At 51.8% G+C, this 27,433-nt stretch overlaps 1 protein-coding gene across 1 annotated transcript in view; it reads left to right on the top strand.

Moving 5' to 3' along the window:
- PSMA1 (proteasome subunit alpha 1) overlaps positions 1-27,433 on the top strand; it is a 123,236-nt gene that overhangs the window by 70,463 nt on the left and 25,340 nt on the right. The window contains exon 5 of the mRNA XM_030201041.1: positions 9,590-9,678. Within this exon, the coding sequence (XP_030056901.1) occupies positions 9,590-9,678 (89 nt within the window). The remainder of the gene's footprint in view (positions 1-9,589; positions 9,679-27,433) is intronic.

The raw sequence follows: 27,433 nt of genomic DNA, 5'->3' as shown, positions 1-27,433 counted from the left end.
TAAGTGTTTCGTAGGGTATATTTCTCCCCTGCTATGGCATACAGAACAGGTTGTATTTTGTACCCCTGGACATTTCAACGGGGTGGGTTAGGGTTCTTTGGGGTAGTATAAGTTGGCTATTGTTGGGATTGGAAGGGTAGAGGGTGTGGGGGGCAGTTATTATAGTTGCTTGTTGTTGTTATTGTTCCTTTTTATACTTTAATAAAAAGATTTAAATATAAAATCATATGTGTTCAAGGCTTCTGCAGATGAGGACAGGGCTAGCGGGCATGGAGTCAGAGCCCGCGAGGATGGGGACAGAGACCTGCGGGATGGGGACAGAGACCTGCGGGATGGGGACAAACTTTGTCCCCGTTTCATTCACTAGTGGCACTGTCCTAGGTTTGATTCCCATCCTGGAATGGACTCTATACTGAATCTCTATCGGAGGACTGGAAAAAGGCTTGGAGAAAAGGCGGCTGAGGGGAGATATGATAGAGGTCTATAAAATAATGAGTGGCGTTGAATGGGTAGATGTGACGCTTTCCAAAAATACTAGGACTAGGGGGCATGCGATGAAGCTACAATGTAGTAAATTTAAAACTAATCGGTGAAAATATTTCTTCACTCAACGTGTAATTAAACTCTGGAATTCGTTGCCAGAGAATGTGCTAAAGGCGGTTAGCTTAGCGGAGTTTAAAAAAAGGTTTGGATGGCTTCCTAAAGGAAAAGTCCATAGACCGTTATTAAAAGGACTTGGGGAGTCACGTGACGTCATGAGCTGAGCTAGCAGCGTGTTGCCTCGGCTCCAAGACCCTCATCCCGCAAACAGCTTCATCTATCACGGAGAAGTCCTTCAAAACCCGCTGAGCTACACAGCAAAAGCGTATGGAAAAATATTTCACGAAATCGCCAACAGCAATGACCCAACGGCTGACTAATAAGGGAAAAAACAAGGCGAGCAGTGCAGAGGGCAAGATGGCGGAGGTAGGCCTTGAAGCGACGGGGTCGAGTTTTACGGAACAGCAGCTCTCCCAGTTGACCGGCGCAATGACGAGCGCTTGGGCTCTGAAATGGACAGCGCTAAATGATAAATTAGATAATCTCCAAATGGCAATGGACGGTCTGGGTACTCGAACAAGTGATTTAGAAACGCGAGTCTCTGCAATTGAGGACGACACACGCAGTTATGGTCCCGATTTGCGAAATTTACAACAAAAACTGAGAGATCAGGAGTTAAAAATTGAAGATTTGGAAAGCAGATCGCGAAGGAATAATGTACGCATTGTGGGACTTACGGAACAATTGCCAGAGCGCAATCTGGAACCATGGCTGGAGGCTTGGTTGACAAAAGAGCTGGCCTTGACGGATTCGGCGGGCCCGTTGGTGATTGAGCGCGCACACCGCGTGGGAAGGAAACTGGAGATAAATGCCAGGCCCAGGGTAGTAGTGGCAAAAATTTTAAACTACAAACATAAGCTAGAGATCCTTCAGGGCTTCAAGATACGAAGAGATTCATTGAAATATGGAGGACAAAACATACTGATCTTTCAGGATTACACCCAAGCAGTCCAGGAGCAGAGGAGAAAATTCCACCCTATCTGTTCAAAGCTGGCGGCAAAAAAGATAAAGTTTGCTCTACAATATCCCGCGAAACTACGGGTGCAAGTGCAAGATCGTTGGCAGACCTTTCAGACAGCAACAGAAGCCGAGAATAAGCTTAATGAACACCATATATTGGCAGAGTCTTAGCGGTTGACAGGCTCTAATGGTGGAATTGAGAAAAGCTGTTTGACTTCTGGTCTTTTCTTGCTGCAGATGGAGTTTGGGGCTGGAGGTTGGCAAAGAGTTCAGAAGCAGCAGAGAGGTGCAAAAGAAAATGTTGGAGTGGACCGGCTATGATGGAAATTATGGGTTACCTTCTGGTTTAATATTAATTACTAAAGTGTGAACCACTTTCCAGTTTCAGAAGAGTGAAACAGAGCCCTATATCTAATCTGTTCAGTACTGGGCTCCAACCTGGCCGGCAAAATAATATCTGGACACTACATAAAGGGTAGCCCCTCGAATATCAGGGGCAGCAGTATGTAAGCTTGATGTAAACAATCTGCTGATGGAATGAAGTAATATATGTGCCTCCATGAGGGATCAGAGGAAAACTTATCATTAACGGGCTAACCGGAGGCTGAAAGGTTCAATTCGTGATTGGATGTTTGTAGAATGAATGATCATTATTAACAAAGCAATGTTAGTGAGATGATCTGTTATAAATAGTTCAATTTGTTCTTGATTTACAAATATATTGTTTTGATCGCCATGAAAAGGTTTAAGCAAATTGATGGTGATCAAAGTCTGCAGCGTTGATGGCACTGAGGAATGGTGCTTGCTCACCCTGGCTTAAGTCGGGGAGGGCGGGAATAATGATAGAATGGTTAAAAATGTTACAACTGTTTCTTTGGGTAAATATAGATCTGGGGGAGGTTATTTACAATATATAATCTGTACAATAAGTGAGATGGAGTATTGGCGAAGGAAGAGATGAAGCAATAATTTGGTTAAATAAATAAATAAGAAGGGCTAACACATAAGTTAATATTGGTTGGTTGGATGCGGGGTGAGGGGGAGGTGTCAATAGTGACTAAGATCTCGCAGAGGGATAGTTGGGGAATGAAGGGGAATTTGGTTGGGATGTATTGGGGAGGGACGGGAAGGGGGATGGGAGGGATATTTAGGAAAGTGCACCAGACAAGAAGATTAGGAATGAATCTTTTGCAAAAGCAACTTATTATGATGTACGTGTTGATGAAAACTTTGAGATACTGGAGGGGGGGGACCAGTGGCTGGGCAGGTTTCTCCCCAGATATGATGTTAAATAATTGGGGTTAAGTAATACTTTCTATAAGGAACATGGTTAAGATAGTTACGTGGAATGTGGGGGGTATTCACTCCCCCATAAAAAGATCTAAAATATTGCAGTATTTACAACGTATTAAGGCAGATATAGTGTTTCTGCAGGAGACGCATCTGTCAGACAGTGAACATGCCAAATTAGTAAAATGGTGGGTAGGGGATTGTGTGGCCTCAGCGGCAGTGGGACGGAAAAGAGGAGTAGCCATTTTAGTCAGAAAAGGGGTGGCAATGCAAATCAATAACATTGTGAAGGATCCAGACGGTCGCTTTATTTTCTGCCGGGCAACAATAAACAGACAACAGTTGCTCCTGGGTAGTATATATGCCCCAAACCAACTTGACCAAAAATTTTATAAAAATTTAATTACAATCTTGTCCAAAATAGAATCTACACCTTTGGTACTAGGGGGAGACTTTAATTCGGCTTGGAATCCTCAGATGGATAAATCTAATCCCCCGGCAGGGCAAGGGGTATCGAAAATGAGGGGACTGCCAGATTTCTGCTCAATATTGGGCCTTATAGATGTATGGCGAGTTCTCCATCCATCAGAAAGGGATTATACACATCAGTCCAGAGCACATGAGACTCATTCTAGGATTGATTACTTACTAGCCTCACGTGAGAATTTCTCAGATGTAATGGGAGCGGAGATTGGCCCTTGTATAATTTCAGATCATGCAGCAGTGTCGATGACATGGAAAGGGGGGAATCAAGGAGGAAAGGGAAGAGGTTGGTCCTTTCCTAGCTACCTTTATAAAGATGGGAAATTTGGGGAGTTCCTTGTAAACAAGTGGAAGGATTATTCACATAATAATGAAGAGATGAAAGATAGGGCTGCTTTATTTTGGGAAGCTGCAAAAGCGGTACTAAGGGGAGACATAATCAGTTATGTCAGTCACCACAAGAAAACCAGAGATAATGAAATTTTACGCTTAGAAAAACATATAACTGGTTTACGGAAAAAATTTGGGGAACAGCCCACTCACCAGATTAGACAAAATATTATAAGTGCCCAGACTGCGTTGAATACTTTACTACATGACAGGGCAGTTAAGTCGCAGGCATATTACAAATTCCAACTTTATAGATATGGGAATAAAGGGGGCAAAATGCTAGCGAATTTGATTAATTCCAAGAACGTATCCAGACATATACTAACTATTAGAGATGATGCGGGTAAACTATGTCACGCAGATGAAGAAATAAGAGATGTCTTTCAGAAATTTTTCCAGCAACTGTATAAGCCAGGAGAGGAAAGTGGAATTAGCGAAGACCTCTATTTAGAAAATGTCTGGCTACCGCATATATCACAGGAAGAATGTAAGGCCTTGAATGCTCCTATTAGCAGCGATGAGGTGAGCTGGGCCATAGGAAGCTGCAAGCTTGGCAAAGCTCCGGGCCCGGATGGCTTAAGGGCAGAATTTTACAAAGTATTGGGGGACTCTATAGTTTCACCTTTAACTGCAGCATTTAATTCCTGGGTAGAGTATGGCCAGTTACCAAAACATCTTAATTTAGCCCAAATAATAGTACTGCCTAAACCTAAAAGAGATCACACCCTAGCAACATCTTACAGGCCAATCTCGCTTCTTAACCAAGAGGTCAAGCTTTTTGCAAAAATCTTGGCGAACAGGTTGAGACGTGTGCTTCCAAGTATTATCCACGAGGCACAGGTGGGTTTTGTTCAAGGAAGGTCGGTAACTCGAAACCTTAGATGTATTTTAGCTTCCCTAGAACGTTTAGAGAACACGGGTGACCCAGCCATTATGATCAGCTTTGATGCCGAAAAAGCATTTGATCGGGTGGAGTGGCCTTTTTTGTTTTCTGTTTTAGGAAAATACGGATTTCAGGGGTGGTTTATGAGGGCGATAACAGTTCTATATGAAGCGCCACAGGCTAAATTGTGGGTGAATGGGTTGCAATCCGAAGTATTTAAAGTTCAACGGGGAACTCGGCAGGGTTGCCCACTCTCACCCTTACTTTTTGCACTATATATGGATCCTTTGATCCGCGATATCTCTTCGTGTACGTCAATCAGTGGGGTGAAGTTTGGTGATCAAGAATTTAAAGTGGCAGCCTTTGCTGATGATCTGCTAGTGGTGCTCACTAAGCCTCGGGAATCACTGGCAGACTTATTGGAAATATTCTTAGAATTTGGAACATACTCAGGATTTAAAATTAATTACGATAAATCAGAAGCACTGGCTATAACAGCAGAGACCCGTAGAACATGGGTGGGACAGTTTCCACTACGATGGGTGGAGAGCTCCTTTCGATATTTGGGTATACTACTGACTGCAAGGACAGTGGACATACAAAGAACCAACATGCAATGGCTGTTAGAGAAAACAAGGCAGCAGTTGGATGCTTGGAAGGCGTTGACACTGTCATTGTCAGGTCGATTGTGCTTGATACGCATGGTAATTCTTCCTAGATGGCTATATGTTATGCAAACACTGCCAATAAGATTAATACAGAGGGATATACGATTGTTCTATAGATTGGTGACGAGGTTTTGTTGGGCTTATAAAAAGGCAAAGATACGGTTGCCCTTACTTTTGGGGGGATGGAAACAAGGTGGTATAGGACTGCCCAATATTAAATTCTATAACATAGCATGTAACTTGAGACAGGTACGTGATTGGATTTGTCTCTCTGATTACCATACACCACTGGGCATAGAAAGGGAATTGTTTAAACCATACCAATTGGTCTCGTTGTTGCATGGGGATGGTCCATCACTGGCACATTTGGGAGGTAAATCTGTTCTTTTGAGACCTGTACGAGATGCATGGAGGTTTTTGGGGAAACTTTTGGGGGGAGACCCACAGGTGTCGGAACTCTTAACGATTAGAGGGAACCCGATGTTTGGACCCGGACAAGAAAATTCAGTTTTTGTGCGTTGGGAAGCACAGGGCTTCACTAGCCTGGAGACAGTGGTAAGCCACACAGGAGAGCTTAAACTTTTAAATCATCTAATCCCTCAAGAGTTAATTCGGTGGGGTGACACCTTTGCACATTGTCAGTTGAAACATTATGTTAATTCTCTTAATAAGGTGTCACTTCAATTTCGTTTGGGAGAAAAAATTTTAAACCTATTTGCTGAAGTTTCTAATGAGGCTCCCTCCATCTCGAATTTACAAAAGAAAATTTGGTCATTAGTACCTGGAAAAGAGCTGGCTCAGCTTAAGAGGCGTTGGGAGGTAGATGTAGGCCAAGACTTAGCATCTTGGGATATAGCAACACATCTTAAGAATATAACACACTTAATCACTGGCGCAGGATATAGAGAATGCGCGTACAGAGTTATACACAGAGCCTACTTTTCACAAGTGCAGCTATTCCGCGCAGGTGGAATAAGGACGCCCATTTGCTTGAAGTGTAACCTAGCCGACAACTCTCTATATCATGGGTTTTGGGGATGTCCGCTTATAAGATGTTTTTGGAAGAGGGTGGTGGCTTTTCTTTCTCTCATGATGCCAAATTGTATACAGGGTACACCCGCTCAGGTAGTGCTCGATTGTCCGGACGCATTTAGTGGGTTCAGAACAGGTGATGCTTTGCTATGCCGTAAACTTTGCTTAATAGCAAGAAAGTGCATTTTGCAACAATGGACCTCACAGAACAAACCTGAATACTGGCATTGGCGAAATCAAATACATCAGGTACTTACTTGGGAAGCTCTAGAGGCCAGAGGCTCTTATAAACGCAAGCTGCGATTTCTTGGGATTTGGAACCCCTACTTGGCCAAGTTAACACAACGGGGAAGAAGTCTAATCCTTAATAAACTATGACTAATAGTACATTTAAAGAGGGTGCACGGGGGGGGGACACATTAGAGGGGTACATAAGAAGGGAGGAGGGAGTAGGAAAGGGGGGGGGAAGGGGGGGGAAAAAGTTATAAACATTTGATGGCTACACGAAAGTATTAATTCAGAAATGTTATTTTATTGAGTTCTGTTGACCTGTATTGAAACAAGCTATGTTAAGATGGATTGTGCTTTTCTATGTGTCATCAATAAAAACCATTGAAACATAAAAGGACTTGGGGAAAATCTATTTCTGGGATAAGCAGTATAAAATGTTTTGTACATCTGGAGCCCTTTTCTCAATACAATGACCCCGGTTGCCAGGAGCAGACTTGTTAATTATTAAGGGTACCTTAGTGTTTGCATAAGTAGGGCGGGAGGGATAAAGGGAGGGAGGGGGATACAAGATAAGATGGGGGGAAAGGGAGGGTGTCGGTAGGGGGGGATGTTGATAAAAACAAGTCTGTGATAATTGCGTTATTGTAATGTCATATATTTTTCTGCAATAAAAACGATTAAACATAAAATGTTTTGTACTTTTTGGGATCTTGCCAGGTATTTGTGATCTGGATTGGCCACTGTTGGAAACAGGATGCTGGGCTTGATGGACCTTTGGTCTTTCCCAGTATGGCAATACTTATGTACTTATGGCTATTATTAATGGTGATGCCTGGTAGCCAGGTTTACAATTCAAAATTCTTTCAGAAGGTGATATGGTGCATGGCTTCTGCCCCTTAGACCATTGCTACTTGATCAGACTAGGAAGACTGGAAGGGGAGAATTTATTGAAATGGGGGGGGGGGGGGGGGGGGGAATCCTTAGGTGGTTGTGAAGGTAAGCTCACAATAGCTGAATGTTACAACTGATTCCAATTAAGCAGGAATTACTGGGTCAAAAGAAAGTACAAAGCCTTAATGTTTACCCTCCATTTTAGCATAAAAGATAGATGTTTTCTGCAATAATGGAACAAAATGAAAATGTCTAGGACTAAAATTAAGACATTTTTGTCTAGACCTGTTTCAGTCACAAATAAGTGACCAAAAGGTCCCCTAAATGACCTTACTCCCCCAGTAGTCAGACCCCCTCCCACCCCCCAAAGATGTAAAAGAAACAGTACATATCATCCTCTGACGGCTTCAGATGTTATGGCCATTCCTATTAGCAGGTCCCAGGAGTAGCCTAGTGGTCAGTGCAGTGCACTGTAGTGAAGGGGACCCAGGCCCATATTCCACTTGAACTGGTACACTTGTGGTGAAACACTAAATACCTACTGTACCTACACATGTGTGACACCTGCAAGCATAAGGGCTATTGTAGTGGTGTACTGTTGGGTACAGTAGGTTTTTGGTGGGTTTTAGAGGTCTCGCCATACAATATAAGGGGGTAACGGTGAGATGTATACCTGGGACCTTTTATTCTTAGGGTGCCCTACTGCTGAATAGCATTCACAGCCTCTGCTATGGGCTGATGATAAGAAGCAAACACAGGCGCTAGAGGGTGTTAGCGCCATACTAGTGCCTGCGTTTGCTACTGCCCCATTATCAGAGCCCCTGAGCGCGTGAAACAACGCGCTTATGGGCTCTGAATGCAACTAGCATGCAGATGTATGCAAAACAGGGCTCTTAGCGCAGGTAGCATGCAAATGCATGCTAAACCTATTCATCTCCAATGATCAGCGACCAGCATGCCAAACCCTATGCCAGCTCAGAGCTGGCGTTAGGGTTTGCAGACTATTGGGGAGGAATGGTGAGCCCTGTCCAGCATGCATTTGCATGCTAGCAGGCCCCCATTCCCCCCAATACAGCAACCCCCCCCCTTCGCAGGAACCCCGACCTGACCCACCCCCCCACCAACGACAGGGGGCTGGAGGTCCGGTGGACCTCCGGTCCCCCCGACACAAGTTCAGGGGGCTGGAGATCTGGTGGAGGAGGGATATATCCTCCCTCCTCTTCCTTTGGCGCTGCCTTGAAAATGGTGGTGCCCTGCCCAGTGCATCCTGAAATGTGCTGGGCGGGGCTTCACACCATATAAAGTGTGAGGGCCACTCCCTCAGCGTATCCCAGGGTGCACTGGACTGGGCGCTGCCATTTTCGAGGCAGCGCTGGGTGGGGAAGTGCCGCTAGATCACCAGGTGGGGGAGATTGACCCACTGGGCCACCAGGGTCATATGAGGGGATGCTGGGGGGGGGGGGGGGGGTTAGAGACCCACTGGATTTCCATCCCCTCCCCCCAAACTTGTGTCGGGGGGGGGGGGTTCAGGGAGACCAGAGGTCCAATGGGCCTCCAGCCCTCGTTTCGCTTGGCGCGAGGTGGGCGTAATTAGGGTCTGGTGGTCCCATGGACCTCCAGCCCCTATGTTTGACAGGTCTGGGTTTTTGACAGCCCAGACCTGTCAAATGCGGGAGGATTGTGTCTGAGCGCATGCTCTGGCAAAGTCCTCCCACATTTTACCCTATGATCAGAGATAATAGCATACAAATTTATTCGCACTATTATCTCTGATCATAGGGGCAGTAAAGCCCTGCACTGTTCCTGCGCTTTTTTTAGAGCGCTGTTTGGAACAGCGTAGGGCTTTCGATCATTCACCCACTAGTGAGAAGAAGGAAGTTTAGTCATTGTACAATAACAGCACCTAGTGGTCCAGTTTAGGGCTCATGATTGTAGGATTCTGAATGGAGCTAGTGGTTGAGGACTTCGGCTGCAATAACTGAACTCAGAGCAGGTTAGGAATGAATATGAATAGTTGGTAAAAATGGCTTATGGTGCCCGATTTCAGTCATGGCTCCTTTTGAGCTAGAAGCCCAGAGAAGCAGGTGGAAGCTGCTCAGTGAAATACAGATGTCTTTATAGTTTCTACTGTGTTTGCCAAACTTTATTTTCTCTTTGACAGTCATTTCATGCGTCAGGAGTGTCTAGATTCTCGATTTGTGTTTGACAGACCTCTTCCTGTATCTCGTCTGGTGTCCCTGATTGGGAGCAGTATCCTTTTGTGTTGGAGTATAACACTAAAAGTGTCATCCTTTTTGAGCTCATACTGTAGAATGAGTAATATCTAATTACTTTTGCAAAAGGCTAATCTCCATTTGGTAATCTGTTTACAAGGTGCTTGTCTGCGTTCTCAATATTTTTTCCTCACGGTGGTAATATACAAGATATGGGTGATCAAGCAGAAGCTGCCAAGTAAGCAGCTTCCTTTACTGGACGATAACTAGCATTTACATGTGTGCCATTTCAAGTGTGCACCAGCCTGACTAGCAGGCTCACAAACTGGATTTCCTGCCTGGCACAGGCACATGTGCGTGCTGCCAAAAGTCACTGAGTTAAGAAGGGATATTGTGTGCAGAAACATTTTTCATCTTCAGACATTTAACCTGCAGTCTGTTACTTGTGAAATGAAACAGTTTGATTTGAAAAATTCACCAGCAGCTGTAACCATGAACCACATTTAGATTACTTTTTAGCACAGGGATTCTCAACACAGTCCTGAGGACACACCTAGCCAGTTAGGGTTTCAGGATATCTCCATTCTATGCAACTCTATCTTGTGCATATTCATTATGGGTATCCTGAAAATCTGACTGGCTGGGTGTATCCTGAAGACTAGGTAGAGAAACCCTGCTTTAGCATTACAAAGTGTAAGCTCTTTGAGCAGGGACTGTCTTTCTTCTATGTTTGTGCAGCGCTGCGTATGCCTTGTAGCGCTATAGAAATGCTAAATAGTAGTAATGCTATAGAAATGCTAAATAGTAGTAGTAATAGTAATAGTAGTAGTAGTAAGTCATTTACTGTTGCATTGTAACAGATACTGTATTTCACGCATATAATGCACGCATTATGAATGATTTTACAAACTGTTCATACCTCCTGCATGCTATATCTGTGCTGCCATAGCAGTGTATTTTTTAATATGGCATTTTATTTGCAAAATTACATAGTAACATAGTAGCTGACGTCAGAAAAAGACCTGCACGTTCCATCCAGTCTGCCCAACAAGATAAACTCGTGTGCTACTTTTTGTGTATACCTTACCTTGATTTGTATCTGTCATTTTCAGGGCACAGACTGTAAAAGTCTGCCCAGCACTAGCCCCGCCCTCCCAATCTCGGCTAAGCTTGTGAGGATCCTGTCCCGTCTTCCGCCAGGACCAACGCGCGCCTGCTCGCCGCTGGCACCGGGGAACCGTGGGACCCGGGGCCGCCAGGGATGGCCGGCCTTCGCCGCGGGTCCTTCGGTGGCCGGCCATCGCCCGCCAGAAGGGAAAGGCGGCCATTACTTTAGTCCGGCGGCAGAGGACGTCCACGGCAGCCCCTCCAATCGGAAACTTCACTAGCAAAGTCCTTTGCTAGCCCTCGCGCGCCCGCGCGCACCGCGCATGCGCGGCCGTCTTCCCGCCCGAAACCGGCTCGAGCCGGCCAGTCCAGTATGTAGCAAGACAATACACTTCAAGGGAAGACACAACTCCAAAGGGGAGGCGGGCGGGTTTGTGAGAACAATCAGCCTGCTGTCCTCGGAGAATACCTTCTACAGGTATGTAGCATTCGCTTTCTCCGAGGACAAGCAGGCTGCTTGTTCTCACTGATGGGGTATCCCTAGCCCCCAGGCTCACTCAAAACAACAACATTGGTCAATTGGGCCTCGCAACGGCGAGGACATAACTGAGATTGACCTAAAAAATTTACCAACTAACTGAGAGTGTAGCCTGGAACAGAACAAACAGGGCCCTCGGGGGGTGGAGTTGGATCCTAAAGCCCAAACAGGTTCTGAAGAACTGACTGCCCGAACCGACTGTCACGTCGGGTATCCTGCTGCAGGCAGTAATGAGATGTGAATGTGTGGACAGATGACCACGTCGCAGCTTTGCAAATTTCCTCCATGGTGGCTGACTTCAAGTGGGCTACCGACGCTGCCATGGCTCTAACATTATGAGCCGTGACATGACCCTCAAGAGCCAGCCCAGCCTGGGCGTAAGTGAAGGAAATGCAATCTGCTAGCCAATTGGATATGGTGCGTTTCCCTACAGCCACTCCCCTCTTGTTGGGATCAAAAGAAACAAACAATTGGGCGGACTGTCTGTGGGGCTGTGTCCGCTCCAGATAGAAGGCCAATGCTCTCTTGCAGTCCAATGTGTGCAGCTGACGTTCAGCAGGGCAGGAATGAGGACGGGGAAAGAAAGTTGGCAAGACAATTGACTGGTTCAGATGGAACTCCGACACAACCTTTGGCAGAAACTTAGGGTGAGTGCGGAGGACTACTCTGTTGTGATGAAATTTGGTGTAAGGGGCCTGGGCTACCAGGGCCTGAAGCTCACTGACTCTACGAGCCGAGGTAACTGCCACCAAGAAAATGACCTTCCAGGTCAAGTACTTCGGATGGCAGGAATTCAGTGGCTCGAAAGGAGGTTTCATCAGCTGGGTGAGAACGACATTGAGATCCCATGACACTGTAGGAGGCTTGACAGGGGGCTTTGACAAAAGCAAACCTCTCATGAAGCGAACAACTAAAGGCTGTCCTGAGATCGGCTTACCTTCCACTTGGTAATGGTATGCACTGATTGCACTAAGGTGAACCCTTACGGAGTTGGTCTTCAGACCAGACTCAGACAAGTGGAGAAGGTATTCAAGCAGGGTCTGTGTAGGACAAGAGCGAGGATCTAGGGCCTTGCTGTCACACCAGACGGCAAACCTCCTCCAATGAAAGAAGTAACTTCTCTTAGTGGAGTCTTTCCTGGAAGCAAGCAAGATGCGGGAGACACCCTCTGGCAGACCCAAAGAGGCAAAGTCTACGCCCTCAACATCCAGGCCGTGAGAGCCAGGGACTGGAGGTTGGGATGCAGCAGAGCCCCTTCGTCCTGCGTGATGAGGGTCGGAAAACACTCCAATCTCCACGGTTCTTCGGAGGATAACTCCAGAAGAAGAGGGAACCAGATCTGACGCGGCCAAAAGGGAGCAATCAGAATCATGGTGCCTCGGTCTTGCTTGAGTTTCAACAAAGTCTTCCCCACCAGAGGAATGGGAGGATAAGCATACAGCAGACCTTCCCCCCAATCCAGGAGGAAGGCATCCGACGCCAGTCTGCCGTGGGCCTGAAGCCTGGAACAGAACTGAGGGACCTTGTGGTTCACTTGAGATGCGAAGAGATCTACCAGGGGGGTGCCCCACGCCCGGAAGATCTGTCGCACCACACGGGAATTGAGCGACCACTCGTGAGGTTGCATAATCCTGCTCAACCTGTCGGCCAGACTGTTGTTTACGCCTGCCAGATATGTGGCTTGGAGCACCATGCCTTGACGGCGAGCCCAGAGCCACATGCTGACGGCTTCTTGACACAGGGGGCGAGATCCGGTGCCCCCCTGCTTGTTGACATAGTACATGGCAACCTGATTGTCTGTCTGAATTTGGATAATTTGGTGGGACAGCCGATCTCTGAAAGCCTTCAGAGCGTTCCAGATCGCTCGCAACTCCAGAAGATTGATCTGTAGATCGCTTTCTTGGAGGGACCACCTTCCTTGGGTGTGAAGCCCATCGACATGAGCTCCCCATCCCAGGAGAGACGCATCCGTGGTCAGCACTTTTTGAGGCTGAGGAATTTGGAAGGGACGTCCCAGAGTCAAATTGGAGCAAATCGTCCACCAATACAGGGTTTCGAGAAAACTCGTGGACAGGTGGATCACGTCCTCTAGACCCCCGGCGGCCTGATACCACTGGGAGGCTAGGGTCCATTGAGCAGATCTCATGTGAAGGCGGGCCATGGGAGTCACATGAACTGTGGAGGCCATGTGGCCCAGCAATCTCAACATCTGCCGAGCTGTGATCTGCTGGGACGCTCGCACCCGCGAGACGAGGGACAACAAGTTGTTGGCCCTCGCCTCTGGGAGATAGGCGCGAGCCGTCCGAGAATCCAGCAGGGCTCCGATGAATTCGAGTTTCTGCACTGGGAGAAGATGGGACTTTGGGTAATTTATCACAAACCCCAGTAGCTCCAGGAGGCGAATAGTCATCTGCATGGACTGCAGGGCTCCTGCCTCGGATGTGTTCTTCACCAGCCAATCGTCGAGATATGGGAACACGTGCACCCCCAGCCTGCGAAGCGCCGCTGCTACCACAGCTAGGCACTTTGTGAACACCCTGGGCGCAGAGGCGAGCCATAGGGTAGCACACAGTACTGGAAGTGGCGTGCGCCCAGCTGAAATCGCAGATACTGTCTGTGAGCTGGCAGTATCGGGATGTGTGTGTAGGCATCCTTCAAGTCCAGAGAGCATAGCCAATCGTTTTGCTGAATCATGGGGAGAAGGGTGCCCAGGGAAAGCATCCTGAACTTTTCTTTTACGAGATATTTGTTCAGGGCCCTTAGGTCTAGGATGGGACGCATCCCCCCTGTTTTCTTTTCCACAAGGAAGTACCTGGAATAGAACCCCAGCCCTTCTTGCCCGGATGGCACGGGCTCGACCGCATTGGCGCTGAGAAGGGCGGAGAGTTCCTCTGCAAGTACCTGCTTGTGCTGGAAGCTGTAGGACTGAGCTCCCGGTGGACAATTTGGAGGTTGAGAGGCCAAATTGAGGGTGTATCCTTGCCGGACTATTTGGAGAACCCACTGATCGGAGGTTATAAGAGGCCACCTTTGGTGAAAAGCTTTCAACCTCCCTCCGACAGGCAGGTCGCCCGGCACTGACACTTGGATGTCGGCTATGCTCTGCTGGAGCCAGTCAAAAGCTCGCCCCTTGCTTTTGCTGGGGAGCCGCGGGGCCTTGCTGATTCGCACGCTGCTGACGAGAGCGAGCGCGCTGGGGCTTAGCCTGGGCCGCAGGCTGTCGGGAAGGAGGATTGTACCTACGCTTGCCAGAAGTATAGGGAACAGTCTTCCTTCCCCCGAAAAATCGTCTACCTGTAGAGGTAGAAGCTGAAGGCTGCCGGCGGGCGAACTTGTCGAATGCGGTGTCCCGCTGGTGGAGAGACTCTACCACCTGCTCGACTTTTTCGCCAAAAATGTTATCCGCACGGCAAGGCAAGTCCGTAATCCGCTGCTGGACTCTATTCTCCAGGTCGGCGGCACGCAGCCATGAGAGCCTGCGCATCACCACACCTTGAGCAGCGGCCCTGGACGCAACATCAAAAGTGTCATAAACTCCTCTGGCCAGGAATTTTCTGCACGCCTTCAGCTGCCTGACCACCTCCTGAAAAGGCTTGGCTTGCTCAGGGGGAAGAGCATCAACCAAGCCCGCCAACTGCCGCACATTATTCCGCATGTGTATGCTCGTGTAGAGCTGGTAAGACTGGATCTTGGACACGAGCATAGAGGAATGGTAGGCCTTCCTCCCAAAGGAGTCTAAGGTTCTAGCGTCCTTGCCCGGGGGCGCCGAAGCATGTTCCCTAGAACTCTTAGCCTTCTTTAGGGCCAAATCCACAACTCCAGAGTCATGAGGCAACTGAGTGCGCATCAGCTCTGGGTCCCCATGGATCCGGTACTGGGACTCGATCTTCTTGGGAATGTGGGGATTAGTTAATGGTTTGGTCCAGTTCGCAAGCAATGTCTTCTTCAGGACATGGTGCAAGGGAACAGTGGACGCTTCCTTAGGTGGAGAAGGATAGTCCAGGAGCTCAAACATTTCAGCCCTGGGCTCGTCCTCCACAACCACCGGGAAGGGGATGGCCGTAGACATCTCCCGGACAAAGGAGGCAAAAGACAGACTCTCGGGAGGAGAAAGCTGTCTCTCAGGAGAGGGAGTGGGATCAGACGGAAGACCCCCAGACTCCTCGTCAGAGAAATATCTGGGATCTTCCTCTTCCTCCCACGAGGCCTCACCCTCGGTGTCAGACACAAGTTCACGGACCTGTGTCTGCAACCTCGCCCTGCTCGACTCCGTGGAACCCTGTCCACGATGGGGGCGTCGAGAGGTAGACTCCCTCGCCCGCATCGGCGAAGCTCCCTCCGCCGACGTAGTCGGGGAGCCTTCCTGGGAGGTGGCCGCGGTCGGTACCGCACGCGGTACCGACGTCGGGGACCTCAACCTGGGCGATGGGCCAGCCGGCGCCACGCTCGACGGTACCGGTGGCGCAAGCACCGCCGGTACCGGAGGGGTAGGGCGCAACAGCTCTCCCAGAATCTCTGGGAGAACGGCCCGGAGGCTCTCGTTTAGAGCGGCTGCAGAGAAAGGCTGAGAGGTCGATGCAGGCGTCGACGTCAGTACCTGTTCCGGGCGTGGAGGCTGTTCCGGGCTGTCCAGAGCGGAGCGCATCGACACCTCCTGAACAGAGGGTGAGCGGTCCTCTCGGTGCCGATGCCTGCTGGGTGCCGAATCCCTCGGCGACCCAGAGCTCTCGGTGCCGACACGGGGAGGAGACCGGTGTCGATGCTTCTTCGATTTCTTCCGAAGCATGTCACCGGAGCTCCCCGGCACCGACGAGGAGGACGTCGAATCCACCCGTCGCTTCCTCGGGGCCGAGACTGAAGAAGGTCGATCTCGGGGGGGCTGTACCGCAGGAGCCCTCAGGGTAGGCGGAGACCCACCCGAGGGCTCACCGCCACCAGCAGGGGAATGGACAGCCCTCACCTGCACTCCACCCGATGCACCACCGTCCGACGACATCAGCAGACGAGGTCCTGGTACCACCGACGTCGATGCAGCTATCCGATGTCTCGGCGCCGATGCAGAGGCCCGATGCCTCGATGCACTCGATGCAGGGGCGGCCGAGGAAGATGGTCTGGACGCTGACGACGTCGATGCACTCGAAGATCCCGGTGCCGATGCCGACGAAGAGCCCGAGAACAACACGTTCCACTGGGCTAGTCTCGCTACCTGAGTCCGCCTTTGAAGCAGGGAACACAGACTGCAGTTCTGAGGGCGGTGCTCGGCCCCCAGACACTGAAGACACGACGAGTGTCGATCAGTGAGCGAGATAACCCGGGCGCACTGGGTGCACTTCTTGAAGCCGCTGGAAGGCTTCGATGTCATGGGCGGAAAAATCACGCCGGCGAAATCAAAAGCCGAAATGGCGAAATTCGAAGCACCAAATTTAGAGGGAGAAAAAATCTCGACCGAGGCCGAAAAAAGGCCTACCCCGACGACGAAAGAAAACTTACCGGGGCAAAAAAGCTGGAAGTACGGGGAGGATTTACACGAAACCCGGCGGGGGGTTTCCGGAGCACTTCCCGACAAGGACAAAGCTTTCCCGAAGGAAAAAAACACGTTTCAAACAAATTGGACGCGCGAGGTCGACTTTCCGGGGCTCGACACGGCGAAAACACGACCGTACCGAGTGCGGACAAAAGAAGACTGGCCGGCTCGAGCCGGTTTCGGGCGGGAAGACGGCCGCGCATGCGCGGTGCGCGCGGGCGCGCGAGGGCTAGCAAAGGACTTTGCTAGTGAAGTTTCCGATTGGAGGGGCTGCCGTGGACGTCACCCATCAGTGAGAACAATCAGCCTGCTGTCCTCGGAGAATACCTTCTACAGGTATGTAGCATTCGCTATATGGCATTTTATTTGCAAAATTACATAGTAACATAGTAGCTGACGTCAGAAAAAGACCTGCACGTTCCATCCAGTCTGCCCAACAAGATAAACTCGTGTGCTACTTTTTGTGTATACCTTACCTTGATTTGTATCTGTCATTTTCAGGGCACAGACCGTAAAAGTCTGCCCAGCACTAGCCCCGCCCTCCCAATCTCGGCTAAGCTTGTGAGGATCCTGTCCCGTCTTCCGCCAGGACCAACGCGCGCCTGCTCGCCGCTGGCACCGGGGAACCGTGGGACCCGGGGCCGCCAGGGATGGCCGGCCTTCGCCGCGGGTCCTTCGGTGGCCGGCCATCGCCCGCCAGAAGGGAAAGGCGGCCATTACTTTAGTCCGGCGGCAGAGGATCGCCGGTTGTTCCTGCCGGTGGCCGGCTTTCCAGTTCCGCTATGGAACCCCTGCAACATGGCGCCGGCGGTGGATAGCCGGCGTCTCTTCCGGTTGTGTGGCCAAGCAGGGGAAGCGGTGACTGGCGTCATCGGGGATTGGATACGGGAAGGCTCATCCGCAGGAAGCACCAGCTGGGGCCCCACGCTAATGGGAAGGCCTACTTAAGGAGCACCACTCCTCTTGGCCAGTGCTTCGGCTTCTCGTTCCCGAGAGCTCCGCATCGTTGGATGGAACTCTGTACCTTGCTATCAGACTCTGCCTGTCTCGACCACTGCCTGCTACTGACTCTCCTGGACCGCTGCCTGTCTCGACCACCGCCTGCTACTGACTCTCCTGGACCCTGCCTGTCTCGAACACTGCCTGCTACTGACTCTCCTGGATCGCTACCTGTCTCGACCACTGCCTGCTACTGACTCTCCTTGTTCACTGTCTGCTTCTTCCAGAAGCCTGTCCGCCCCCTGTTCCCGAAGCCCTGTAGGCTGCCCACACCTGGAGGCTCAACTTCCGGGGAACTGCGGCCTTCCCAGGCGAAGAGTGGGGGTGGGTCGGCTGTCCTCTGGAGAAGGAGGGGTTTACTCCGCCGTCTCTGCCTGGATCCAAGAGCTCACACCCGTAATCTGCTCAACCTTTGGCGGAGCAAGACAGTAAGCCGAAGCCATGAGCTCGCCGACTCCACCTGACTTGAGGGACCTGGCGAGGATCCTGCAGCAGCAACAGGAACAATTGAATGCCCTTTCGGGGGCCTTCCAGAATGTGTGTTCACAGATCAACTCCAGGCAAACCCAGGCGCAGGCTTCACCAGCGGGTTCCCGTACAAGTGCCACATTTTCGGGGCCCCGCTTTCCCGAGCCTAGTCAGTTCAATGGGACCCCCGAGAACTGCCGGGGATTCCTGAACCAATGTAATCTCTACTTCGAGATGCAACCGGAGGCCTTCACCTCAGACCGAACGAAGGTCTCCTATGTGATCTCCCTACTCACCGGGCCGGCCTTGGCCTGGGCTTCACCCCTCTGTGAACAACGGGACCCCATGCTTACAGACTTCGAAGAGTTCCAGCGCCGATTCCGGCTCGTCTTTGATGTTCCGGGAAGACCATCCTCCGCATCCTCGGAACTCCTGCGGATTCAGCAGGGGTCCGGAACCGTGGGCGAGTATGCCGTGCGGTTCTGTACCTTAGCCTCAGAACTGCGGTGGAACTCTGAGGCCCTGTCCGCGATCTTTTGGCAGGGATTGCAGGGTCGCATCAAGGACAAACTGGCCAGACGGGACCTTCCCTCCACCTTGGATGCTTTGATCACGCTCTGTACCCGGATTGATACGCGCTTCCGGGAGAGGGCCCGGGAACGGGCCAAACAGCACAGGACGGCAGCTCCTGGGCCGCGACCCCGGAGGGTTCCTTCACCTCGAGACCTTTCCGCTGGGCAGGGCAGTGTTCCGGAGGAGCCTATGCTTGTGGGCCGGCAGTGACTGGCTGCCTCAGAGCGTAACCGGCGACGCCGGAATAACCTGTGTTTCTACTGTGGGGAAGCGGGACACTTGATTCAGGCGTGTCCTACTCGACCGGCGGGAAACGCCGAACCCAAGGCCCCGTGAGGGGGCTGGTCTTGGGTCACCCGGGGCCCCCTCCCGACAATATGTTCACCATACCAGTGACCCTCCAGTGGCAAGACCACTCGATCCAGACCCAAGCCCTGTTAGACTCAGGGGCTGGGGGAAATTTTATCAGTTTGGAACTGTTTGAGCAATGGCAACTACCGGCGCAGGAGTGCAACCCGGCTGTGCAGGTGACGTCCATTCAGGGAACAGTATTACCCAATCCCATCTCACGACTCACTCCGCCGGTGGACCTAAGAGTAGCCCAGCAGCATCAGGAGAAGATCCAATTCTTGATAATGCCTAAGTCCATTCATCCCCTGGTGTTGGGCCTGCCATGGCTACGCCGTCATTCACCCTTGATTGATTGGATGTCGGGGCATATGGGGCTGGGGAAAGTATTGCTTAGAGCAGTGTCTAACCCCGGAAGGGAGCCCCTGCTCGGTACTGGCAACCACCCCGGGGAAACTGCTGGCCTGCAAGGCGACCTTACCTAAGGAATACCAGGCCTACGCGGATATCTTTAACCCAGTAGAGGCGGACAGGTTGCCCCTGCACCGGCATTTTGATTGTGCTATTAATCTTATGCTGGACCAGATGCCGCCTCCCGGGCGGTTGTATACCCTCTCCCGGGGGGAATCAGCGGCCATGCGGGCCTATGTTCAAGAAAATCTGGAGAAGGGATTCATCCGAGCATCGTCCTCCCCGGCGGGAGCCGGTTTCTTCTTTGTCAGCAAGAAAGACTGAACCCTCAGGCCTTGTATCGATTACCGGGGCCTGAACGCCATCACAATTAAGGACCGGTACCCGTTGCCATTAATTCCAGCGTTAATTGACAGACTCCAGGGAGCCCGGGTATTCACGAAGCTGGACCTGAGAGGAGCGTATAATCTTATACGGATTCGGCGGGGTGATGAGTGGAAAACCGTGTTCAATACGCATGAGGGGCATTTCGAGTATTTGGTTATGCCTTTCGGATTATGTAATGCCCTGGCGGTTTTTCAAAAGTTCATCAACCACGTGTTTCATGATCTCCTCTACTCATTTGTTGTTGTCTACCTGGACGACATCCTAGTATTTTCCCGCTCTCCACAAGAACATGTGGACCACGTAACCGAAGTCCTCAGGCGCCTAAGGCAACACCAACTATATGCCAAGTTAAGCAAGTGCGTGTTTCACCAGGTAGTGGTGCCCTTCTTGGGCTATATTATCTCCGGGCATGGGTTCCAAATGGACCCAGACAAAGTGAAAGCGATTCGAGACTGGCCGCAGCCGCAGAACTTGAAGGCCCTACAAAGATTCTTGGGCTTTGCCAACTATTATCGCCAGTTTCCATATCATCAAGCTGATCAATCCATAGACTGGTGGGTTGTGTCCATCTACCAGCAGGTGGAGATAGAGAGCAAACTTTTGCCTCCCTATATGTGGTCATGTGCTGCCGGAAACTCCTCAGTATGTTCTCTATCTCAGCAGGTGGTGGTCACACACAGCAGCAGCTCTGGCTAGGCCTCCAAGCCTAATCCTTAGGTTTTGTTGAGGCCTGGGGTTGAGGGCTCTTTTGAGCAAGTGCAAACCTGGTGGTGCCAGGTCCCTCCTTTTCTCCCCCCTCCCGCTGGCTCCGTTTAAAAAAAAAAAAAAATATATATATTTTTAAACGTCTTTAAAGGCGTTTAATTCGACGTTTCTTTAAACGTTCATTGCAGCTACTCACTGGGACACCAGTTCGTTACAGCTCGGAGCGGCAAGCAGGTAATTTTACCTTTTTATAGCGGGCAGGGGGTTCCCCGATTCTTCTCCTCGTGGCAATGGCGTCGGAGGGCGAGGGCGCAAAGGGTCGCTCCCCGGATCGCTGGAGCGCTTCTAGAGGGGATGCGGGGGTTTTACAACCTGATTCGCCCTTGATGGGTGATAGTTTAGTGACCGATGAATGTCCCCGGTCGTTCCTCCGGCGTGGCGGTTTTTTCCCGCCATAAACGCCCATCCCCCGCTCCTCGCCTCCGCCATCTTGGCCGGCCACGCGGCTCGGACGGCTTCTTCGGGGCCGCCCTTGAGGTTGGAGACATTAATGCCATGAACGCCCTTAATTTGGGCGACGGCACAAAAGCGGCTAAAGTTAAGCGCCGTTCTTCCCGCGCGGCTCCTTCACGGAGTTTCGCGCCGGACGCCATTTTGGATGCGCAGCATGTCTCTCCCCCGCTATTGCGAGCGCCGGTTGAGAGTGCGTCTAGGGCTGTTGCCCAGGCTGCGGAAGTGCACAGTCTGGGGGGTTTCTCCCCCGAGTTTGTTTTGCTGCTGCATCAGGTTTTCCTCATGCAAACGCTGCCCCTGCTCCCTCTTCTGATAAAGAGGTTGAGGTTCCCAGAGGTAACGCCCTCGGGTTGATTTCCAGGCCTTGGAGGACTTTTGTCTCCTCCGATGTAGATGAGGGCAGCGTGTCTGAGGTCTCCCAACGATCCTTTGCGGATTCCTTGGAGGAGATAGATCCCCGCTCGGATGGAGCGGATGACCCCTCTGCAGCGCGGCTTTTTAGCCCAGAGGATTTGCCCACCTGTTGTTACAGGCCATGGACACTTTGAAGATTTCCTCTCCGGAGGACGTCTCTCCCTCAGCCCCTGTTGGCTCTGCCATTATGCTGGGGACGAAGCGCCCGCCTAGAACCTTCCACGTGCATGATGCCATGCACACCTTAATTGCGGCTCAATGGATGTCCCGGAAACGAGCCTTAAAGTGGCTAGGGCTATGTCCCGCCTCTATCCTTTGGCTGTGAGTGAACGTGAGGCCTATCTGTGGCCTACCGTGGATTCTTTAATCACTGCGGTGACTAAGAAAACGGCGTTGCCGGTGGAAGGTGGCACGGCCCTAAAGGACGCCCAAGACAGAAGATTGGAGGCGGCCTTAAGGTCGTCCTTGGAGGCAGCTGCTTTAAGTTTGCAGGCCTCAGTTTGCGGCTCCTATGTGGCCAAGGGCGTGCCGGACTATGGTGCAGCGGGCTTCCCCCTCGGATCATTCCTTGAGGGCTGATTGGCCGGCCCTGGAATCGGGCTTAGCCTATTTGGCAGACTTGCTGTATGATGTCTGGAGAGCCTCAGCTAAAGGCATGGCTCAGACAGTCTCTGCGCGGCGGTGGCTTTGGCTGAAACATTGGTCTGCTGACCACGCCTCTAAATCCCACCTGGCTAGATTGCCTTTTAAAGGCAAGCTGCTCTTTGGGTCGAGCTGGACAAAATCGTGACCGATCTCGGCACGTCTAAGGGCAAGAAATTACCAGAGGTCAGGGCTCGGGTTAGTACTCGTCCCGATACCTCCATACCGCCCGGGCAAGTCGGGTTCCTCTGCCCCCTCTTCCTTCAAGAGGAATTTCTCCCCCAAGCAGCATTCCTTTCGCAGAGACCGCCGTCCCGGAGGTGCTCCCTCCGGACCTCCCCCAGGGTCTCGTACCCAATGACGGGGCCTTGGTCCACGCCCCAGTGCAGATTGGAGGACGGCTGTCCTCGTTTCTGGGCGAGTGGACCACTATAACTTCAGACGCGTGGGTGCTGGAAGTCATCAGAGACGGCTACAAGCTAGAGTTCTGCCAACCCTTAAGAGACGGGTTTGTACTCTCTCCCTGCAAGTCTCCGGTCAAGCTGTGGTAGTGCAGCAGACCTTGGACAACCTGATCCGCCTGGGTGCGGTCGTTCCGGTGCCAAAAAATCAGATTGGCAAGGGACGTTACTCCATTTACTTTGTGGTTCCAAAGAAAGGAGGTTCTGTCCGGCCTATCCTCGACCTCAAAGGGGTCAATCGGGCCTGGAAAGTGAGGCACTTTCGCATGGAGACTCTCCGCTCTGTTATAGCGGCAGTGAAGGCAGGAGAGTTCTTGGCTTCCTTGGACATCAAGGAAGCGTACCTGCATATTCCCATCTGGCCTCCTCTCCAACGCTTTCTGCGTTTTACAGTCCTGAGACGACACTTCCAGTTCAGAGCCCTCCCTTTCGGGTTGGCTACTGCTCCGTGGACCTTTTCCAAAGTAATGGGGGTCATAGCGGCCTTCCTGCTAAAGGAAGGAGTACAAGTCCATCCTTATCTGGACGACTGGTTGATCCGAGCCCCCTCTTATACAGAGTGCGGCAAAGCTATGGACCGGGTAGTTGCTCTTTTGAGCTCCCTGGGATGGATCATCAACTGGAAGAAGAGCCAGCTGCGCCCGACTCAGTCCCTGGTGTATCTGGGAGTTCGATTCGACACCCAAGTGGGCAGAGTGTTCCTGCCAGACAATCGGATTGTCAAGCTTCAGGCTCAGGTGGACTAGTTCCTAGTAGCCTCTCCTATTCGGGCTTGGGACTACGTGCAGCTGTTGGGCTCTATGACGGCCACGATGGAAGTAGTGCCCTGGGCCAGGGCTCATATGAGACCACTACAGCTATCTCTGCTGCTGCGCTGGACTCCGATGTCGGAGGATTATGCTGTGGCGCCTTCCCGTGGACCCAGCAGTGCGCAAGGCGCTGAGCTGGTGGACGCAGACAGACAAGTTGTCTGCAGGATTGCCTCTGGTGACCCCGGAGTGGATTGTCGTCACGACAGACGCCTCTTTGATGGGCTGGGGAGCCCACTGCTTGGGAAGGACAGCGCAGGGGCTCTAGTCTCCTGCAGAGGCAAGTGGTCTATCAACCTCCTGGAACTCAGAGCCATTCGCTTGGTGTTATTGGAGTTCATCCCGGTACTCGTGTTGAAGCCTGTACGGGTCCTGTCGGACAATGCCACGGCTGTGGCCTATATCAACCGCCAGGGAGGTACCAGAGTGCCCCTCTAGCCAAGGGGGCTATGAGTCTTTGCCAGTGGGCGGAAGCGAACCTGGAGCAGCTTTCAGCGGCCCACATTGCCGGAGTCATGAATGTCAAGGCGGACTTTCTCAGTCGCCATACCTTGGAGCCCGGAGAGTGGCAACTATCTGCTCAGGCGTTCTTGGACATCACGAAGCGCTGGGGCCAGCCGAGCCTAGATCTGATGGCGTCATCGGCCAATGGCCAAGTGCCGCGCTTTTTCAGCAGAGGACGGGACCCTCGATCCCTGGGAGTAGATGCTCTTCTCCAACAGTGGCCGACACAAGAGCTCCTCTATGTGTTCCCGCCCTGGCCCATGTTGGGCAGGGTGCTAGACCGGGTGGCAAAGCATCCCGGCAGGGTAATCCTGGTGGGTCCGGATTGGCCCAGACGTCCCTGGTATGCGGACTTGTTCAGGCTCTCAGTCGACGATCCTCTGCGGCTGTCAGTGGAGCAGGGCCTGTTACATCAGGGTCCCGTGGTGATGGAGGATCCCTCTCCCTTTGGTCTTACGGCCTGGCTATTGAGCGGCAGCGTCTGAGGAAGAAGGGCTTCTCAGACAAGGTCATCGCCACTATGCTGAGAGCGAGGAAGCGCTCTACTTCTACTGCTTACGCCAGGGTTTGGCGTATCTTTGCAGCATGGTGTGAAGCAGGCTCACTTTCTCCCTTCACTGCTCCAATTTCTTTAGTGTTGGCGTTCCTGCAAGAAGGTCTGGAGAAAGGCCTGTCGCTCAGTTCCCTTAAAGTCCAGGTAGCGGCTCTGGCTTGCTTCAGGGGCCGCCTGAAGGGTGCTTCCCTGGCTTCGCAGCCAGATGTGGTGCGCTTTCTCAAGGGAGTTAATCACCTGCGCCCTCCTCTGCACTCAGTGGTGCCTGCGTGGAATCTCAACCTGGTGCTAAGAGCATTGCAGAAGCCGCCTTTGGAACCCTTGTCGAGGGCATCTCTGAAAGACCTGACGTTGAAAGCAGTCTTTTGGTGGCTATCACTTCAGACAGAAGAGTTTCCGAGCTCCAGGCGCTCTCATGTCGAGAGCCTTTTCTGCAGTGCACTGAGGCAGGAGTGACTATTCGCACAGTGCCTTCCTTCCTGCCCAAGATTGGTTCTCGCTTCCATGTGAATCAGCAGCTCTGTCTCCCTTCCTTTCGTAGGGAGGGCTACCCAGAGGAGTACTCCGCTCTTGAATATCTGGATGTGAGACGAGTCATCATCAGATACTTGGAAGTGACCAATGATTTCCGGAAATCGGATCATCTGTTTGTCCTGTTTGCAGGTCCTCGTAAGGGTCTGCAGGCTGCTAAGCCTACAGTGGCAAGATGGGTCCAGGAAGCCATTGCAGCGGCTTATGTGGCCGCGGGGAAGGTGCCGCCTATCCAGCTGAAGGCTCACTCCACGAGAGCTCAGGCGGCCTCGATGGCAGAGGCCGGATCCGTCTCCTTGGAAGAGATATGCAAGGCGGCAACGTGGGCTTCGGCTCATACATTCTCCAAGCATTACCGTTTGACTGTGGCTGCACGGGCGGAGGCCCGGTTTGGAGCTTCAGTGTTGAGGTCAGGGATTTCTATGTCCCGCCCTGGGTGAGTACTGCTTCGGTACATCCCACCAGTCTATGGATTGATCAGCTTGATGATATGGAAGGTAAAATTATGTATAATCATACCTGATAATTTTCTTTCCATTAATCATAGCTGATCAATCCATAGCCCCTCCCAGATATCTGTACTGTTTATATTCTGGTTGAATTTTAGGTTCAAGTTTAGCCTTCAGTTACTTCAGGAGGACTTCGTGTTCAAGTTCTTCTTTCACTTGGATTCTTCAAGAGTTGAGACGACTTTGTGTTACAGTGAGGTGCTGCATTCCTCTCCCCTCCGTTTTACGGGGCTGGATTGAGACATAAATTCTGCCGGCACTCCCTCCCGCTTCGTGCGGCTGTAGGGCAGCTTTGTACCCCTCCCGCTTCGGCGGTGTTAGGGTCAGTCAGCTCCTCCCGCGGTTGCGGTTGCAGGATAAGCCAGATCCCCCCGCATCGGCGGGTGTGGTGTCCCTCCCCCGCTCCGCGGGGATGAGCTGGACGGATTCCCCTCCCCCACTTGTGTGGGGATGAGCTGGGTTAATTCCCCTCCCCCGTTTCGGCGGTGGTGAGCTGGGCAGAGTGTCCCTTCGTGGGTGTAATTCTCTAAGTGCTGAGTCCTGCGGATGGAGCTTTGATATCGACATACTGAGGAGTTTCCGGCAGCACATGACCACATATAGGGAGGCAAAAGTTTGCTCTCTATCTCCACCTGCTGGTAGATGGACACAACCCACCAGTCTATGGATTGATCAGCTATGATTAATGGAAAGAAAATTATCAGGTATGATTATACATAATTTTACCTTATTGAGCACTACTCCCTGGTCACGGCGCCCTTGACTGCTCTCACCCGGAAGGGAGCGGATGTACAGCACTGGCCAGCCCCGGCGGTGGAGGCGTTTGTTGCTCTAAAGAGGGCTTTCCTGTCGGCTCCCATCCTCCGAAGTCCAGACCCGAGTAAACCTTTCGTGGTGGAGGTGGACGCTTCGGCCGTGGGGGCCGGGGCCATTTTCTCTCAAGTCACGTCCGCAGGGAAATGACTGCCGTGCTTCTTCTTCTCACGAAAGTTCTCCCCCGCCGAAAGGAACTACACTGTGAGGGATCGTGAGCTCCTGGCCCTCAAGTTGGCCCTGCAAGAATGGAGGCATCTGTTGGAGGGCGCCGAACATATTTTCACAGTAATAACCGACCACAAGAACCTGTTGTATCTCCAAGGAGCCAAGAGGCTCAATCCACGACAGGCTCGGTGGTCCCTATTTTTTGCCCGATTCCAGTTTCGCCTAATGTTCCGGCCCGCAGAAAAGAATATTCTTGCCGACGCCCTCTCCCGGGCGTTCGAGGTCCCCGAGGAGCCTGAGAACTCGCAGCCTATGTTGAACCCGGAATGTCTGCCCGCCATGCCTACGGCCCTAGTACCTACTGGAACGTTGGTACCTCGCCAAGACCGGAGGAGAGCGATGCACTGGGCCCACTCGTCAGCGTTCACGGGGCATTTTGGGTTCCATAAAACATTGCACTTACTCGCACGACAGTACCACTGGCCACGGATGGCACAGGACGTGCTTCAATTTGTGTCCTCTTGCCCCGTTTGCGCCCGGACCAAGTCAACGGTAGAGCAGCCGTGGGGGGAACTCCAGCCTTTGCCGGTACCACAAGGCCCCTGGGAGGAGCTCTCCATGGACTTTATCACCGATTTACCTCGCTGCCAGGGGCATACGGTCATTTGGGTGGTAGTGGACCGGTTCTCCAGAATGGCCCACTTCATTCCCCTGAGGGGACTTCCCTCGGCAGCCACGTTGGCCACCTGCATCGTCCAGCACATCTTCCGCCTGCATGTGCTCCCCGTACGGATCATTAGCGACCGGGGGACCCA

Source organism: Microcaecilia unicolor, chromosome 4 (assembly GCF_901765095.1).
Source record: "Microcaecilia unicolor chromosome 4, aMicUni1.1, whole genome shotgun sequence".
Classification (NCBI taxonomy): domain Eukaryota; kingdom Metazoa; phylum Chordata; class Amphibia; order Gymnophiona; family Siphonopidae; genus Microcaecilia; species Microcaecilia unicolor.
This window is presented reverse-complemented; position numbering and strand designations above follow the sequence as displayed.